Source organism: Trachurus trachurus (genome assembly GCF_905171665.1).
Source record: "Trachurus trachurus genome assembly, chromosome: 6".
Taxonomy (NCBI): domain Eukaryota; kingdom Metazoa; phylum Chordata; class Actinopteri; order Carangiformes; family Carangidae; genus Trachurus; species Trachurus trachurus.
The window spans coordinates 24,544,334-24,563,925 of record NC_139897.1 but is presented as its reverse complement, the minus strand read 5'-3'; the positions used below and the strand labels follow the sequence as shown (position 1 = coordinate 24,563,925).

Sequence of the window (19,592 nt, the reverse complement as noted above, 5' to 3'; positions counted from 1 at the left end):
TTCCTGCTAAATCCAACTTTAAAGCAGATATCAGCTTCACGGCCGTTTCGGCTAATGCTGCGTTCAAGGCAGGCTTTTGAAACCGTAAGTTACAGCTTCAAGTCACAACTACGACTTGGTAGCGTTCCAGGTAACCCGTAGCTCGTGTTTTTACCATCCTGTTGTCTGTGAAAGTTCCCTATAACGGCCACTCGTAACTTCCGACCCGTGAACTCGTACCAGATCGAACTGGTATGACTTCACAGGAAGGAAAAACACAAAGTACGAGTTTCTTTGAACGCACCATGAGTTAGCAGCCCCCGCCCTTGTCAGGCATCAATTGGTCCTCGTGCTACGTCACCACATTCACGCGCATCCCTTGGCTGCACACACAGCCCTTCATGCCGTTCTCTCTCCTCATTGGATAACACTTGTATCCCACAAGGAAAATTTTCTCCTCAGGTTACAGCAGAGCAGAGTGACGGAGAGACTCGTGTTTAGGCTGAAATACTTCATGTAAGTGATTGCTGACGGAAAATAGGACTATTTAGGACTTATATTAACAAAAACATTCCACTGATATCTGCTTTAATTGTTATCACTTACAAAATGTTATCAGATTCCCCCTGTGACCTTTCAGCCACAGACCAATGTTGTTTTTATGACCAGTTGATTGATGAGCCCATAGAAAATTATCAGCCGACTTTGTAGGTTCCATCAGCTCTGCAGGGTTTTTCTTTTCAAATTTTGTTATTGGGTTTTGCGGATACAATTGTATTAAAACATTTACAAAGAGTAAAGTATACATTTTTTCTTATAGAAAAACAACAGAAGTGGTCACTGAAGTTTTCAGTCCTTGTTGGAGCTCGTTGTTGGGGTTCATGCCCCACAAATGGCTCAGTCATCAAACATTTCCAGCAGGAAAAAACTATCAAACCCTAAAATGACTATCTGTCTGGGCACAAAACTTGTTTCTGATTGCGAGGAGATAATATTAAATATGAGATTTAGCAGTCAGACCATTTTGTTTTGAATTCAGCCAGTGTTGAGGATAGCAATACAGCCACCGTAGATTCCCAGACAGCCGGCTGTGTTAATGATGCTAATATTGAGCGTAGGCCTGTCAAAATTATTACATAATCATCTGATCGCAATTACTTGAGCAGGACACAATCATTTTTGCATAATCGTTAAAATGGTTTCCATTCATATGTATAAAAACAGCTGGAACGGAAATGTCATATTTCCATCACTATCGCCATGTCGTTTTACGCTCTTTATGACATCACGTTATGCCCCGTCTTCTTCTGCCATGGTTTAATGGCACATGAGTATGTTTAGGCTTATACGATAAAAGTGGCATAAATTGATCAGAAAAAGACAGTTTAACCCCAAATTGCAATTATTTCTGTCACAATTCATGATTGTCACAGGCTACAGCCCTATAGTTAAGCGTATGTTTACCTTTTTTTTTTTTTTTTTTAAATGTCCCTCATCAGAAACCTGTGGATGACATCATGGAGACTAGGTCGTCTTCTCATCACATGGGAAGTATCTCAATAAGCTAAATAGTGAGAAGAAGACTTAGCTTTTTTGTGGCTAACTCTATAATGTGATATCTTCATCATCCCCTGTTACGCCCCAGTACTTTGTCGGCCCAGAGGAGCATAACAACGGACCCAAGACAATGACCCAAACCAAACACAAGGCACTAACTTAACTAAAAGAGATTTAATACAAAAACATAGAAGTGATACAAACAAACACTACAAACTAAAACAGAAAGCCACGATGGGAGGCAGGCAAGCCGAGCAGTCCCCAGCACTGCCCCCACCCTCTGGTGTCAGCTGCAGGGTATTTAGCTCAGTGGACCAGGTGAGCCTCGTTTCGCTGATTGGGACCTGGGTGGAGCTGTGGGAGAACAAGGAGGGGGAGAGAAAGACACAGACACACACAAGGCCGAACCCCTTCCGGCCGTAACACCCCCTCCCTTAAGACAATGAATAAATAATCATGTTACATCAAAACACCGTACTAGTTATTCATTGCAATATCTAAATCTAATATTTTTTATCTATATAAAAAAAAAGGATGACTGAACCTGGCCTCAACACCAATAAACACATTTATCAAAAATAAACCCTGGGACTGCGGTCAGGACAAACGAAAAAGTCAAAGTGGATCCAACAAGATCAAAATACACAAGAAGGCCAACCAACACACTGCCACTCGATTTAAAGAGTGAGCAGCCAAACAGTAGCCATGCAAGTGGGTGCCACTCCCACCAGATACAAAAATGGCTACCACCATGAGGGAAACTACGAAACGAAGGTAAACTTACGAAACACTGCAGGTGACCAAACACAAAATCGAGCACAGCCACAACCTAAAGGGTCACTCAAGTTGCTGTCTATCAACACACAAAGACCCGAACAAATTGAACTGCCACGACACAAAATGGCCACCAAGCAGTCTGCCATTAACCAACAGACACAGACCTTATAATTCACCAAGTCAACTCCATCACACAAAGATCCACTGATCTATGGAGAGACACACACGAGGTCCAACGAAGCCACAACTAAGTAAACAGTAACATACACAAGTGACTCAACCGAAAAGTGGACTGCAACAGCACAACACAAAAGAGGTCACACAGTAGCCACTGCTACACAAAATGTTGCCAACTTACACCTAAGCTGCAACCGAACGACCCAACGAACGCACTGTGCAGGTACCACACAAAAAGTCACACCCCAAAAGTTACTGTTATTATTTCACACAGAATCCAGACGTAACTAGAGGTAGAAGTAGAGTCAACCCACAAGAGATTGTGATTACACTGCTGTGCAACTCTGCTAAAGAGTGACGTTGTGGAGAGGCACCCTGTAATGTGGTTAACTATCTAGTCTTCAGTGGCTTCCCGGGAGGCTTCTTTAAACGTTGAACTCTGCAAGTGAACAATGGACAGAAAACGTACCCACACCCAGGTTTCACCACCAAAAATAAGAAAGGCAAAACAACAAAGTGGCAAGAGTCTCTCTCTGCCCGACGACTACCTTACAGGGAACTCTCAAGTAAACACAGACAGGCAATTAAATCACAAACCATCTTGAAAGAAGATTACTACCTCACACAACAGCTACAAACCTTCACTTCACCTCATGGTTGTTCAGATTCCGGACGAGCCCCCAATTGTTACGCCCCAGTACTTTGTCGGCCCAGGAGCATAACAACGGACCCAAGACAATGACCCAAACCAAACACAAAGGCACTAACTTAACTAAAAGAGATTTAATACAAAAACATAGAAGTGATACAAACAAACACTACAAACTAAAACAGAAAGCCACGATGGGAGGCAGGCAAGCCCACCCTCTGGTGTCAGCTGCAGGGTATTTAGCTCAGTGGACCAGGTGAGCCTCGTTTCGCTGATTGGGACCTGGGTGGAGCTGTGGGAGAACAAGGAGGGGGAGAGAAAGACACAGACACACACAAGGCCGAACCCCTTCCGGCCGTAACAAACAAACCTAAACATACTGTAATCATTTCCAGGCCAAACCCTATAAACCTAGGTTACAGCAAATGTAAAGCTTTTTCTTTTTACCCCTGATATCAATGTAAATATCTTTAAACTATAAATGTATTAGAGGTCGACCGATAGTGGATTTTTAAAGGCCGATATAATAACGATAGTTTGGAGCAGGAAAAAGCCGATAGCCGATTAATCGGCCGATACCGCCCCCCCCCCCGAAAAAATTCAACACTGTTGGAAATTCACAATCTCTGACTTTATTAGCAGCAACTGCTTTACTGAACAGCTAATAAATATCCAAATGTATAAAATCGCAAAGTGAACATCAAACTCAAAGTAATAAATACCAAAATAAATATATAAATCTTGAACTGGATATAAATAAATACCGAAATAAATAAATCTGCATAACTGAACATCAGTCTCAATGTAACATCAGTCTCAATGTAATAATAAACACCTACGGTAAATGGATATACTGAACATCAGTCTAAACACCTGCTCTTTATCACTACTAAAGAATGGTTTGTTTTTTTTAATTAGGCTATCTTTTTTAAAAGAATAAATTCGGAATTCATTTCCAAATATAGCCTAGCTAACCCACTGCAGCAACAGTAAAGTTTCCAACAGCAAAGTCACTAGCCTATAACCTCCATAATATCTGGGGGGGAAAAATCGAGGGGGGGGGGCTGATTTGTCTCAGCCAGCGGCTAAAGTTTACAAGAAATTGCCAAATTTTAAGATTCATGGCAAACTAAGATGAACAGACTACACAGAGACAGCTTTCTTTTAGCGTGTTGTGTGGTTGCGTAAAACTTGCGGTGGAAATGTCGCTGTTTATGCTGAAATATGATGCACGTTTATGCTTGTTGAACAGGTGGTACTCCACCAAGGAGGTTATGTCTGTTCACTTTCAACTTGTGAAGGTTTAAATACACTTACAGTGACGCGTGTTGTCTCCACCTCCTTCTCCTCTCTCTGCTGCCGCTGCGCTGCTCACGCTCCCTCTCTCTCTCTCTCCCCCCCCTCCCTCCCCTATGCGCGCTGTGTGTGCAGAGCAGCCCCGCCCCTCAGTGATCACAGTTCACGGCGCTGCGGGGGAAAAAAAAAAAAAAACAGCCATCGGCCACTATCGGGGCCATTTTCCGTTAATTACGATAGTTTGTAAAACGTCTTATCGGGGCCGATTAATCCGCCAAACCGATGAATCGGTCGACCTCTAAAATGTATAACCAGCTTTGTAAACACAGGGCTAGACAAAGACCTTTTATAGTTCAAATATAACCTTTAGTCACACAACTCTGTATTTGTCTTTGCTGTCTTTGTTTAAACTGCTGACAGTCGTTCTCTGTGGGTGCTGAAACACATGAAGGTCAGCTTTGTTTTGGTTGGTATTTTTTATAAATATTAGTATTTCCATAAATACTTTTTGAATAGTGCCCAGGAAGTGAGGGCAGTCATTCAGAACTACATACATCCTTTATTCGCGCCTTATTGGCTATGGTGTTGCTGCATTTGCTGTGTAATTAGTCTACTGATGCTGTTAGTTTGTATGTATTTTCTGTCCTTGATTTCTGTCTGCTGACACCTGTACAAGCTCTCTATACTTTGCACCCAAGGGTGTAACTGTTACCAACTGATAGCTGTACTGTAACCAGGTCTTTTTTTTCCAGACAAAGCTTTATTTTCTGAAACCTATATAACAGCTTTTCAGCTAATGGGCTGGAGGAAGCGTCTAACAGCTGCTCAGCCTATAGCTGCGAGGCCCCTTTCAAGCGGTCATCCCTCTGGAGACCACATCATATTTCACATTCACTGCTCTGCTGCTTGTGTGCGGACGAGTCTGGGCCGTGTTATCTCCGTCTCTGCTGGACAAGAGACGGATTCTTCTCTGGCAGGCCTGATGGAGAAACAAGCAGACTAAATGTTCTTCTTTCCCACAAGAATGCGAACAATTCTTCAAGGGCCCCGGCCGCCGGTCTTCTCCGTGCCTTTTCTCCATCTGGGTGGTGGAGGCCTTGGATGTAGCAATTTGTAAAGCAGGGTGGGGGGGGTGTTTTCATACAAATGGTTCTCACTTCCATAGCAACTATGACGAGCAGAAGGCAAGTCATCTCATCACTGTAAAATCAGTTAGGAAGTTAATTGGAGGGCTTGTGTTGTGTGTTGTGCCCCCGCCCCCATGAGGCCTTTACCTGCTTAATTATACTGCAGACGGATGCTGAGCTGACACCTGCTTCAGGGAGGGTGAACTGTCTGAGACTGCAGCCTCTCAGCCACAAGGTGGGAAGAGCTGCAGAAAACATGCTGAGAAGAACATCTTAGGCCCCGTCCAGACGAATTCGTTTTTTTCGAATCCGGATAAATACTTTATCGGATTGGCCTCGCGTCCACACGGATCCGGCGTTTTCAGGGGGTGAAAACGGTATTTTTTGAAAACGGGTCCCAGAGTGGGAAAATTTGAAAACGCCGCCCCAGCGTATCCATCTGGACGGCCAATACGGATTTTTTCTGAAACGATGATGTCATGCCCCCCGCCGCTCTACCTGTAACCTGAGACACACACACACACACCGCTGCAGCAGCTGCTGCACACTGACAGTCTATGCACGTAACGTAACAACAACAACGGCCGACTAACGTCGCGTCGCTCAGATGCTGCGGCTGAATCGCGTCTGTTTAATCATCACTGATCATCATATTTACTCTGACACGACTCCCCTGTCAACATTTAATCCATGTTTGAGTTTGAATACAGCGGGGGACTTCTTCTATTGAATTACAGCGGGGACTTCCCGTCTTCTTCAGCTGTTTTTTAGCTGTGTTTATGTGTGGCAGCGCCACACACGCTCCACACACGCCTGCAGTATGTAGGTACTACAGCGTTTTGGGTCGTTTTCAGGTGATCGTGTGGACGCAGATATTTCTGAAAACGATGCCGTGTTTACGGAGATTTTTTTCAAAACGATTAAGAAAAAGATCGGATTCGGTGAAGCCGTGTCTTCGTCTGGACGGGGCCTAAGTTTAGAGTAGAGACTGGAGGTAGAGGAAACTACAGCTACTGTAACTTACACCCATCAGTTCCTCTGAAGCTGACTTTAGACATTATGTCATATGTTTACACATTAAGTCTTGTTGCTTTATGAAATGAAGCACCATCTGCCCATCAGTTCTGTACAGCTTCACCAGCTACAGCTCAGGATATGAGATGCATTATGTGAGCGTAGGTAGGTGTTAGTTTTGGCCTCTGGTCCAGAACCTGTTTGTCACATCACTTCAGGACTTCAGTGCAACTTCTCTTTAAATAACAAACTTCACTTTTTTTTACTGTGGCATTTCAGCTATTTTCCTTTTTAAAACAGTCACTCCAGTGCAAACTGAGTGGTCTTTAGAATAAGGACTGTACTCATGCCTGAAATAAGCCCATTTACATGGATATTATTTAAGCATCATGAATGATATTATTTGGGGGTGCGCAATAACTATCGATACAGATAATTATTAGTGGTCAAGATACACCAATGCCTCTGATAATGATAATGATAATGATAATAATACATTTTTGAGTCGGTTTGCCCCCTAAGTTGATTTGAAACAATAATACATGTTGATTTTTGAACAGTCAAAACTGTTTTTGTTTTTGTTGTGATGAGGTTGGTTATATTATTGTGTTAAGTCAGAGACAATGTTCAACTCATCTTCACTCACTACATCTCTTAGCCTTTCTTAACCTTAAAGATGTTATCGGTTATTGGCATCAGCATTGGTTATTAGAAGCAGAAAGTTATTGGTTATCAGTATTGGTGGAAAAAAGAGTTATAGTGCATCCCTATTATTGAATATACTATAGATACTGTTGTGGTCAATTGACAAAATTTTTAGGGACTCCTCCGTTTGAAAATGAAGGACTAATAAAGTTGTAAGAGCTTTGAAACAGACTTGATGGAGTGTTTGGACTGGGACATGAAATCCTTGAAAGTTTGATGTGAGATAAAATAATGAGTCTTTATTGTTTTGTTTTTAATGCAGCTCCACTTGACTCACCCGCTGTCATTTATTGAAAGATTTGGGGGATTTCTCACGCTGGATTTAATTGGAACCATTTTGGGGTCTATTTACTTTCCCCCTTCCTCCTCCCTCCTCAGTTAATACATCTCCTCATCCCTCATCTTGGTTTATTTACTGAAACATGACTTATAGCCAAGTATTGGAGTTTTCATCAAGTGTTTGGTGTAATCTATGGACCGACTGCCAAAACTGCCTCGGTTGCGCGACCACCTGCAACTTGTAACGCTGTGACAGGGATGAAAGTGTAATATGGGAGGAACTCTGTTTTTGTGCTTTCTCCTGTAAATCTAATGCTTCATGCTCTTGTGTGGGTGTTCACTTACCGTCCTACTGGATGAGCCTGCAGCTCTGCGCCGTTCACACAGGAAGGCTGACCTTCCTCTGGTCCTGGGTGTGCTGCTCAACTATTTAGTGGAACTGGCGAGAGGGAGATGAAATGACTGAGCAGCAGCGTTGGGCTGGGACGAGACGGAGAGAGCCTCGCTTGCATATTCTCACGCTACTGTCTGTTTGATGTGCATATGTGAGCAATCTAGACCTTGTTTTCACCTTGGGGGCATATTTACAGAAATGATTGGGGGAATTTTTTCTTTGGTTATCATAAATGAAAATACAGCTGTGTTTCATTTCATTTGAACAAACTCGATTGAATTTAAGAAGGAGACAAATGCAGCAGTGAATGTAACTGTTCAAAAATGCAAATAATAAGATTTTGTTGCTTTCATTAGGGCTGCAACTCAGGATTATTTTCATTATCGATTTGGCTGTTGATTATGTCAACGATTAATTGATTAGTTGTTTGGCCAATAAAATGTTAAAAAATGTTGAAAAATGTCAACCAGTGTTTCCCAAACCACAAGACAACGTCCTCAAATGTCTTGTTTTGTCCACAAACCAAAGAGATACTCCGTTTATTGTCATAAAGGAATAAAGAAACCAGAAATATTCACATTTAAGAAGCTGAAATCAGAGAATTTGGACATTTTTTCTTAAAAAACTACTCAAACCGATCGTGCAATTAATCAATTAATTGTTGCAGCTCTTTTTCCAACACTGAGTTGCAGTGGTAGCTATGCATTCACTGGCTAAACCTCATACCAAGGAGGTTAGGGTGTTTTGTATACCTGCTCTCTCAGTTTACACATCCTATTAGGTATCCTGGGTCACTTGAGTGGAGTGCTCTCCTCCTCCTCGGTGTGACTGGACTGGGTGCAACACGCCGGGGTTTAGTTGTTGTTTTGCTGCAGCTGCCTCGCTTCCCTCTGACAGGCTGTCACCAGGCCAACTGCGAGGATGTTTCAAGCCTTGGAGAAATGTCAAAGCATCCAACTTGCCGTCCTCCTCCTGGTATAGCTCTCATCTCATCTCTCTCACTCCACTTTCCCCCCCACACCCCCACGCATCCCACCACTTGTTTACCACGCGGACGGCTCACACAGCTGCGCCCACGCACGTCGGAGATTAAGAGGAAGCAAGTGTGGATGTGACAGGATTACGGCCCGTGCTGATGACTGCTGGCTGCGTGTCACTCTTTGCTCGTCCCGTCGTGGGCTCGAAGCTTTGAAAAGCTGCCACCGGGATCTACGGCGGAGTCAGATGGAATTGATCAAGAAATAATTTCAACTGAGGCAGTCAGATGATTTTTTTTAGTTTTTTTTTGTTGCCAAATCTGGAAAGAATGAAGCTCAAAATGTTGAACAATGAAGCGAGGCCCATGTCCACTTGGCAGACCAACGCATGGGACGGTGTTGTTTTTGTAACGCATTAACCTCCTCTCTCTCCTCCTCCTCTTCTCTCGCTCCAGAATATTGCAGCTTTTTGTGCAGTTTTCTCACACACAGAGAGAAATTTCAACCTCTTCTATTACTGCAACTATAACTATTCATCATAGCATCATAACCACAAGTCCAGCCTCTTCTTTCACGTCTTTGCAAATTTCCAGGCTGCCTTGCTTGGCTGTTACACTCCGTCTGGAATCCGCTCTGTTTTCTGCGGCTTCTTGAAGTTTAAACATTAGCTTTGTAATTAATATGGGCGAAGAGAGCAAGAGCTTAAAACAGAGTGAACAGAGTTTCCCATGGCCCCCGACAGAATGAGAAACGGTCCGTGTGGGTTCGCCGCCCGTCTGTGTTAAATGTGTGATCATGTAGTTATGACGCCTTAAGGTTAGTTTTTATGTCTCGGCCCCGGCTGTTTATGTTCCTGTCCATCATCCTTCATGTCGGAGCATGAAGAGAGACAGAAGAATTCATCTCAGATGTTTGGTTTGCCGTTAAAAAAACAGAACCTCTTGATTGACGTTGTAGATTTTCATATCTAGCAAGAAAATCAGCTGATCGGGTCTTTGCACCCTCGCTCTGAAGCATCCTCTCCTTCCCTCCCGCATGCCTCCAGTCCATTCCTCACCGGTCATGACTAAGCCTTGGAGACTGGTTTGTGTTGGCTGTGTTTGCCTACTGGGCTCAGATTACACTTCCTAGTTCCCTGGGAAGCAAGCATGGGTCTGAGAGTATGAGTAACCAAATACATGCCTTCATCTCACTGCACACTCCGGTGTCAAGTATGCAAATGACCGGCACAGATAGCCAAATGACGATTTTTTTTAATGAGCAGAGTGCTATTGATAGCACCAACGAATGAGTAGCCGAGCTTTACAGTGTCGCTGCAGTTTTTATTTTTCCTCCGTTCCTTTTGTGGTTGACTGCGTTTATGGCTGCATAGCTGCGGCGCTGCCTGCTCTGCTCTTGTTACGAAAGGCATGAAGGTGGGAGAAGTGGCATTCGAGTCGGGATTTGAGAGGTTTCCTAAATCAAATAGCTGCAGCAAGTGCTGGCAGGCAGCTCAAATTGACCATGTTTGACAACACACAGACTCCCCCCCCTCCCCGGAGCCGTTACTAATAAACAAATTTTTAAATAAAGAAAGACCCTTTGTCATCAGCACATATTCCCGTGAGTCGCCTCGGAGAGAGATTCTGAGTGCCTTTTTTCGTTGGCTGTGCTATTTTGCTGCTTTGAAACCAGTCCATCTGAAATCCCCTGTCATGGTTGGAATGAATCTGATATAGGCCAGTAGATTCAGAAATGAAATGCACCATGGGCTCAGATTTGAGTTAATCCCCGACTCTTTATTTTAGGCAAAATATGAGGTTTGTCTTGGCAGCACAACTGAGCAGACTGGGGACCAGCAGAACCTCTGATCCACCATCACTCCGGCCTGGTAGATTATATCATTTGAGGTCAAGTGGAGCTGGATTTAGCTGCTCTATTTCAGTTTAACAGAGACAGGTAGTCAGCAGGAAGGTAGCGAGCTAGGGCTGCTTTGACTCTAGTGCACAGATACATGGAAAAGTCTGGATATGGAAGGATTGGGAATAGTTCATTTTGAAGGGGTATTGGATATATCCAACATGCATAAAGCAGCAGAGATTATCTATTTGTGGCATCCATCAATTACCAGTAGCTTGCAATATAGCGGTCAGAATTTATGGTCTGTATTGAGGCCGACAATCGCATGTTGCGCTTCACATCTCGGCTCTCTTGAGTCCCGGGAGGACACCGCACAAGTGATGAATTTGACGGAGAACATGATGTTTTTCCAGCGCGCCGAGCATTAACGTGTCAATCTGTTTAGCGTTTAGGAGAGGACGACATGGATTTTTGTGTGTTTATTGGCTCGGAGGCCGATCTGCCACTGGAGTCGCTGGAAATCTGCATAGTGTTTTTTTGCGGGGAGCGGAGATGAAGTGCTCAGCTGCAGCGAACGGCCCCGACTGTCAGAGGCAGAAGTGATTCAAATGCCAGATGGTTTGGAGTCGGCCTCAGCCAGGAGCAAGTCGACTTTCAGACGAGAAAATGTTTGTGTACTGTGTGTGTGTGTGTCTGCTGATGTAAAAGGACGCACAACTATCTCCATTTGTGTGTCTGCATGAGAATAAATCCCTAGTTCTAGTTTGCATAGGCTCATAATGACCATGTCCAGACAATAACAGATATCAAACAGCGTTACGCAGCTATTCATCCGCTCTGTTGACTTTAGCCTCATGTGTATTATCATTATGTTGACGTGCAGCAACGCTCCTTTATTACTGCCATGTCTGGTCATTATATTTCCTGGTTAACACAAACACGCTTTCTGCACTGGTGTTTTCAGACATAACATGACATAACACTTCTCATAATATCATCATCATCATCATCATACCTCGACCACTGTATCAGCAAAGTTACCTGATGGTGGTGGTTGGTTTTTTGACTCGAGGCAACACATTTCCAGCCATGGTTTGCAAACACAGACACAGTAATGATGTGCACCCCCCCTACACCGACAAAGGCTCTGTGCTCAGACAGAAATAAGAGTCTGGTGCTTTGAAGTGTCTAATTTTATGAATGGACTTGTTTCCCTGCATCTTACTTGAGCTTTAATTATTATGCACAACGGCGCACAGGGCAGACACACACACTCAGACACCTTTGATGAGGAAGCTCACGTTGTGACTACAGAGTGAATGTCGCACTTTTGTGTTAGTGTTTGTGTTTTAAAAAGGGGTCATGTGCATATTTATCTTCTTTGAATGCTTTGATTTAACAAGAAAAAGTGAAGACGGATCAAATATCAAGAAAGTGGAAGCCTGCTATCTTTATTATAACCTTTATTTCTAACTCTGACAATTACAGATGTGTCACATTGTCATAACGATACACTGCCTGCAGCGACATGTAATAAAGTTCTGAGGGGCTGTAAACACATGATGCTCACAGCAGCAGCGCTGTGATGATGCCAGGGGAAAGATGGTTTATTCTAGTCTGATGACAGATTGATGAATATGTCGGTGTTTTAGAGAGACACGAGAGTCAAGTGTGGCCACTGAACACAAGAGACACGATGACGGAGACGAGGCAACAGCTGAAGTGGTTGAAGTGAACCAGAAGAAATGAAATGAAGTACAGATGATTAGACATGGTGGAAATGCTCAGAACGATTTACAACATGGGGGATTACTGCTGATGGAGCACGAAAAGCATGATGCAACTCATGATCATTTTCAATATCGGTTTATCAGTAGTTGGATAAGTTTACTTGTAAGCAAATGTTGCCCAAAGCTGCTCGGTTTTGGTCTTAAAGAGGAACTATGCAAGATTTTTACCTTTTAATTAACCAGCTGTAGTGTAATTGTGGCGATTAAATGACTTATACGGAGAACACAAGCTCTCTGCCTTCCACCTCTTGTCTCTTGGCTGAAACCCGATGCCCCAGCTCTCGTCTCTGCTGCACCACGGCACAAACACACCCTGTAATCCCTAATCTCTTGTTTATGACAGATAAAACTACACAAATATATATACACATCGTAAAATGTATATGACGTTATCCCCTGCCATGGATTGGCTTCTTGCTGCATGACTTTGTTGAAAACAAAATCACATTGCCAGGGGGTTGGGGGCAAAACATAGAAAAAACAACCAGACCTGTATAGTTCCACTTTAAACCCAAAGATGTTAAGTTTAAAATAACAAGAGAAAATGTGGAAAAGCTGAATTTCTTAACATATGCAAAGCTTGAACCAACAAATATTTGGTATTTTTGCTTAATAAATGGCTTGAAGCATTAGTCAGTTGTTGAGAAATGCTCGGTCAATTGACTGAGCTGAATTGACCTGACTGATCCTGTCAGTATAATGGATCGATAGTAGAGGTGTAATTTAAAATAATCGCCCTATTCTCTTGATCATTTCATCATTTTCTTATACAACTCCCAACAATGAAAGTTCAACAATGAGACTCAGCACGAGCCTGTATTTTCACTGAAATGATGACGATGATGATGATGGTGATTTTCTAATTGGTAGCCTAAATATTGTGCCTAAACACGATGACCAAGACATAGCAGAGGAATAAGAGTTGATTATTCTACTTTTGTTGTCAGGATGATGTATCTGTGCCCTGCAGGCAGCTGCTGCGTCGCTCTGTAATTAGCATCATGGCCATGATGTAACTCAGCCCAGTGATGAGCATAATGAGGAGGAGTGGGCCGCTTAAAGGTGATCATTAACTGTCAGGAGCAGAGACAGGAGTGGAAAGTCGTCCTAATGTAAAAAGGAAACGGTGAAATAACAACTTCTATAGAAGCGGCCCGGTGGAGTGGGAGTGGTCACTCAGCTCTTAGGTTTGATTGACTTTAATGTTGTTCCTTGTAACATCCATTAATGTGACGGTTTCCTCTGCTCAGGAAGAACGATCACTTTGCATCCTGCTCCGTGCCAAGTCTTCTGATGGATGAGATGAGGAGATGAGGTCGGGATATTAATGTTGGTCCCTGAGGTGGACCGCTGAGCATCAGTCATCCCTGAGCTGGAGACTCGACTCTGTCAGTTTGTAGCGTACTACTACATGTGCATGCAGCGCTTAAAATAGTGTTTTACCCTCGGTTGTCAAGTGGTGTGGTGGACAAGAAGCAGAACATGTTGACAGAAATGAAATGTTTTGGACATTTTATTGTCCATGTCATCAATCTGTGGCTTTGATCACAGGACACAAACCAAATTATATTCAGGGAAAATAAACAAAAGGAATATTGTGGCATCCTGGATAGTTTCTCTGAAGCTCAAAATAACAATACACAGACAGCCCACCACTCGTTTTGATCAAAATTAATTTACAGCACAGTGTACTCATTATAATCAGACTGTGTTTGAAATCACATTGTATTTATGTCTGTGTGTGTGACTTATTAGTGCTGGCAGCGACGGTGTTTACAGTGTACAAAGGCAGCGCCGTCAAACGTGTAGCCCAGTGGCCTAATCTCCGGCTCTATTTTTAGATTAGAGGATGATGTAATACAACCAGTGAAAAGCAAAGGCATGCTGTGTGTGTGTGTGTGTGTGTGTGTGTGTGTGTGTGTGTGTGTGTGTGTGTGTGTGTACAGTATATGCAGACTGGGCGGGGGGTTGTGTTGTGTAGGGGTGTGGTGTGTGTGTGTGGCTTTGCATGCACGTGCTTAATTCTTGTGTGAATTCTGTGAATGTGTGAAATCCTGCAGCCGCGTTTCCAGATGTCAGGAGATTCCAGGCGTGCCGATCTAAAGCTGTTTGGATTTTTGTCGTGCTTTGTGTGTTTATCCAGTGAAAAATAGTTTGTTTGGAATCTGAGTCATGTCGAGGAGAATTATATCTTATATCCCTCATCTTCTTCGTCACTGTTCTCCCACCCTTTTAAAAGAAACACATGCTGCTGCTGCTGCTGCGGCCTCTCCAGCTGAGCCGGCATATGAGACTCTGCAGGAGGCGGCTGTCGTTTCTGTCAAATCACGGTCCAGGTTTATTGTTGTCATTAAGCTGTCTGTGTGTGTGTGTGTTGCCGGCCTTGCCCGAGCAAACGCATATTGCGACCCAGCGTGTGTGTGTGTGTGAGTCGTTGTGTGCACCCGTCTCCCTTCAAAGACCTCGACGTGTCGTGTGCTCGATGTTTACCGCTAGCTTTCTCACGAGTGTGTCATAAAGCTCAGAGCATCTTCTCATTAGTCCTTTGATGTGTCTCTCTCCTCAAACCTGCATGGATTTACACTCCTATAAAAAAAATCATCATCCCACAGAGAGGATGACTTCTGTCTCCGGCGCTGTGGACTGGGAGAGAGAGAGAGGGATAATAGGAAAGATTTGATTTCACCATTAAGTGGATTATTAACCCTCTGAGACCAACCCTCTCCACTCTCCAGTTCCTGCTCTTTTTAAAGTTGGGTTCACGAGACTTTTAATGAAAAGTTCAAACTCCTTTTCCTCCTCTCCGCCTCCAGAAACGGCCAAAAAATGCTGATGAACTGCGACCCCTCTGCTCGGCCCCGTCGTTAACTAGAAACCCATCAGGAGGGTCAAAGAGGAGAGTTAAGAATTTAGGGCTTGTTTTGTTTTAACATGCTCCTGTCAGGCTTTTTGTTGGGAGGGTTGATGATGTGTTTGCAGCTGATGTGATAGAGATCAGAGTGATGAACTTCTCAGAAAATAATGCTCATGAGGTTTATCTATGATATTTGGTCTCACTGATTCCATGGACCCCTCACATCCCCTCCACCGCTCCTTTCAGCTTTTACCGTCAGGCAGCCGGTTCAAAGTAAAAAGAAATAGGTACCTGTTTTTAGGGCAAGATCTACTTGCTGTCTCAGCTTTTATGTGAGTGTCATGTGAATTTTATAGCTTTTATGTGAGATTTTTTAATGTGAGTTTTTACGTTGGTGTTTGTATGTCCAACTGTTTGGAGCCCAAACTAATGACAATTTTCTGTCCTTGTGATAGACAATAAAGTTTTTTTAATTTAATTGAATTGAATTCCAGTGAAAAAGGCCACCGCTCATCATCCGTAGGCAAAATACTATGAAGAGGTGCTGGAGCTGAAAAACAACAAAACGGCCTCACTGATTCCAAAAAAATCTTCTTTTAGTTGTGCTCTATTTTCCTTTTTCTACTTCAACACTCCCCAAAGATATCAGTTTTCTAATTTTGTCTCTTTAGACAAAACTTTTGCAACAAAACCAGGTCATTTCAGTTCCCTCCGCTCCTATCAATTGACCTGTTGTCACACTTTATGTCACTTCAGTGTCTCTCTGCATGGATAAAGAAAGTGTTGTGTGTGTGTGCGGCGTGCGCCAAGAAATATCCCCAAAGTACCTGAAGTGAACGTGCTGCTGCTGCTTCTGTCCCACTTTCGTTTAGAACTTAACCTTGAAATTCTCCTTGGTCTGTGTATGCTCGCAGCGTGCCGTCGCAGCCACACATCATTTGCCGGGCACAAAAGAAGCTTCAAGCTCGACTGCACATCCACCGGCGCGGCATCTCAGGTCCTGGTGGAGATAAACAGGAACCGGCTCCGGCTGCCTAATGGCTCTCTCTCTCTGACTGACGTTTGTGTATTTGTTGTTGTTGTTGCTACTTTTAAACACGGTGCTGCTGCTGCTGTTATTGACGAATGAATCAAGAGCCATCGATCGCGGATTGAGTGATCGGTAATGGATTGGTTAGGCTACTCACTGTCAATCGGAGCGTTACTCTCATTACTTTGACTTAACGGTTGACGTTGATGCCGACTGATCTGTGCTGTCATGCAGGCGAACTAGAGCTTCACCCTTTTTTTTGCATATAGAGGAAAATACAAATGAAGCGGAGTGTGTTATAAGATGTGTGAGGGCATGTCCATAACCACAGCCTTCATACAACTGCTGCAGCTGCAGTTAGCTCGTACAGTTTGAGTCAAGTTCACTCACAGAGGAAGTGATGTCGCTGATATTAAAATGCTTGTGTTGGAAAAAGGCGCCCTTTTTTTTTTTCCCCTGTCGGTGCTGCTGGCAGCGCAGAACCTCGGCCCCCGACTGAGGCAGAGCCAAACCCAGAGCCTGCTGTTTTCACTGCGGCGAGGAGTTGGCAGGGTGTGAAAAGGAGGCCAGCTGACCTCTGTACCTGCTTCCCTTTCATCGTGTGTTGCCACTGGGACCGGGACTGCATCGGTTTTCATGAACTATAGCTCAGCAGCGCCCTGGACGGTCCAGCACAGAGCTCAAGCTTTCACACACAGAGAGGCCGGCGGGGCTGAAATGCTCTTGTGCATCCTTCAGGAAATAGCTGCACCCTGCAACCATGATTTCACCTTTCTGTTAGTGACAGTTTTTTGATGATTGAGCAGTGTGTCTTCTTGTTTGTCTTCCCAAATCCTAAACTATTAATTTAACATTCTGTGTATTTCCTCACAGATGTTAATTCCTGCTTCTCTTTCTACATGCAGTTACATAAATGACCCAGACTGCTGTGTGAGTTTTGAACAAGCAAAGCGAGTTTTTCCTCGTTGCCCTGGGAAATAATGCAAACCAGAACCGCTGCTTGGCTGAACATCTATTAGTCAGCAAATAAACTCACAATAATCAAATCCATTAAACCAGTTTTGGTCTTTCTCTCTTTCTCTCAGCCAACATCCATGCTTTTGTCACTTTTTACCCTTTCATACTGGCACTGACCTTTTAAAAGCAGCTCAGTAAAAATCCAGTCGGAGTCAGAGAGGGAGCCCATCGTGACATTCCAGCTATAGACGCCAAAGAACATGAATGATCTCATCCCCCTGGGGGTAAAAAAGCAGAAACCACATGGAGCTCGACTGACACAAGTCGCAGCAGGTAAAAACGACGACAGCAGCAGCAGCAGCAGCAGCAGCAGCAAATCGGCCCTGCTCTTCTTCTTCCTCCTACAAACCAGTGGAGAAATGTGTTGGTTCTCTCTGCCAGCTTCCTCCTGGTGCCACATCATTTTCTTGAATGAATAGGATTGTGTGGAGTGTTGCAGTATTTTTTGGGGGGGATGAACTGGGTATTTCCTGTGTCTGGGGTCTGTCTGGAGTGAAAGAAATGTCCACACACACACACACACATCTTGTGCCCTGCTCTGTGTGTTTTTCCTGTTGTGGCTCCGCGTGGGTTCAGTCGGTGCCCTTCCTGTGTCCGGCAGCCGCGTTCCTAGACAGATAAGAGGTTGTGTGAGGTCGAGCTGTTGCGGAGAAACGACAGCGAGACCTTAAATAACCCGGTGTTTATCCGTAATTGCAGCTTTGATTGCTCGTCTGCTCAGCTGTTGTACACATGGCTGCTGAGTTAAGAGACTCCTAATTTCCCCAATTTCATTAAGAGATTGCCACCATCTCATGTTTGCATCCGTCATGAAGTTCAGTTCAGACTCTGGAGTCTCAGTTTGTGTTGGATCGGACAGTGTTAATGTCATTCGAAGGCTGTAATCTTTTATGTCCTCATCATGCAACTTGTGGGAAATGTTTTATACAGCTCTCAACTTTGCAGAATGTGGAATTATCTTCTCCGATTCACTCGGTTTTTCTTCTTTCCCATCTCGCCGACAGAATGAAGATGCCTGAGGCCTGACTCGCAGCCCTCCAGCAGAGACTGAGTGTGATCCAGGGCTGGGGGCTGGACCCAGAGACCCCTGCCTCCGAGGGGGGGGTGAAGGGCCCTCACAGCCCTGCTGCATGAGTCTGGACCATGGGGGACGGAGGCACCGGTGCGACTGGAGGAGACGGGGTGAACCGGGCCCACGTCCTGTTCGACAACTTCGTCCAGGCGAGCACGTTTAAGGGCACGCTCAAGGCCTTCCAGGAGCTGTGCGACCACCTGGAAGTGAAGCCCACCGAGTCCAGGATCTTCTACCACAAGCTCAAGTCCAAACTCAACTACTGGAAGGCCAAGGCGCTCTGGGCCAAGTTAGACAAGAGAGCCAGCCACAAGGAGTACAAGAAGGGTCGAGCCTGTGCCAACTCAAAGGTTTGATTCAGCTGACATGCGGTATTAGAATCTGATCTGTATCTAGATACGCTATCCAGGCGATCTGATCATGCCTTTGTGTTTACACCTGGTATTTTTAACCAGAGCAAAACCTCTGTGTGAGTCATTTGAGGCGGCAGCAAATCAGCTGTACGTGATAATTCAGATTTGAACAAGATGTGAGCCTGAAGTGGCGGTCTGCAGCCTGGCAGTCTGAGCCTGTGAGACTGAGCTCAGGGCAAAGAGGAAAGTTACACACAAATCTTTTTGCAGATCGCCATACGCATTTGCGAATCCAGCCGTGGCAGAAATGTACCAAAATTCGTGTGTAAAAAGACAGCCAATCAAGAGCTCCCGCCTGGGTTGTAACATACATACCAATGTCAGTACACATTTACAGATCTCATCACACATACACAGATTGAGATACACATTTGCAAATAATAAAGTAACAATAATACCTCCATAGATCACATTCTGGTCATGTGTCATATGCAACTTACATTAACATGTAGTTTTTCTCCAATTCGGATAAAGTGTCCGGATATAGATCTCATTATAATACCAGGTGTAAACAGGGGGAGGAATCGTGTAATACGATGCTCATGTTTACCAGCCAGAACAAATGTGTCATTGCTTCACATTGGTTTGTCACCATCTCCTGGTTTCACTGATTACATTGCTGATCCAAAAAAAGGCATAACACTAT

At 44.1% G+C, this 19,592-nt stretch overlaps 1 protein-coding gene across 1 annotated transcript in view; it reads left to right on the top strand.

Moving 5' to 3' along the window:
* Window positions 1-19,592, top strand: part of mical3a (microtubule associated monooxygenase, calponin and LIM domain containing 3a) — a 77,895-nt gene that overhangs the window by 4,360 nt on the left and 53,943 nt on the right. Inside the window, exon 2 of the mRNA XM_083974241.1 lies at window positions 18,466-18,883. Within this exon, the coding sequence (XP_083830367.1) occupies window positions 18,605-18,883 (279 nt within the window). The 5' untranslated portion in view covers window positions 18,466-18,604. The remainder of the gene's footprint in view (window positions 1-18,465; window positions 18,884-19,592) is intronic.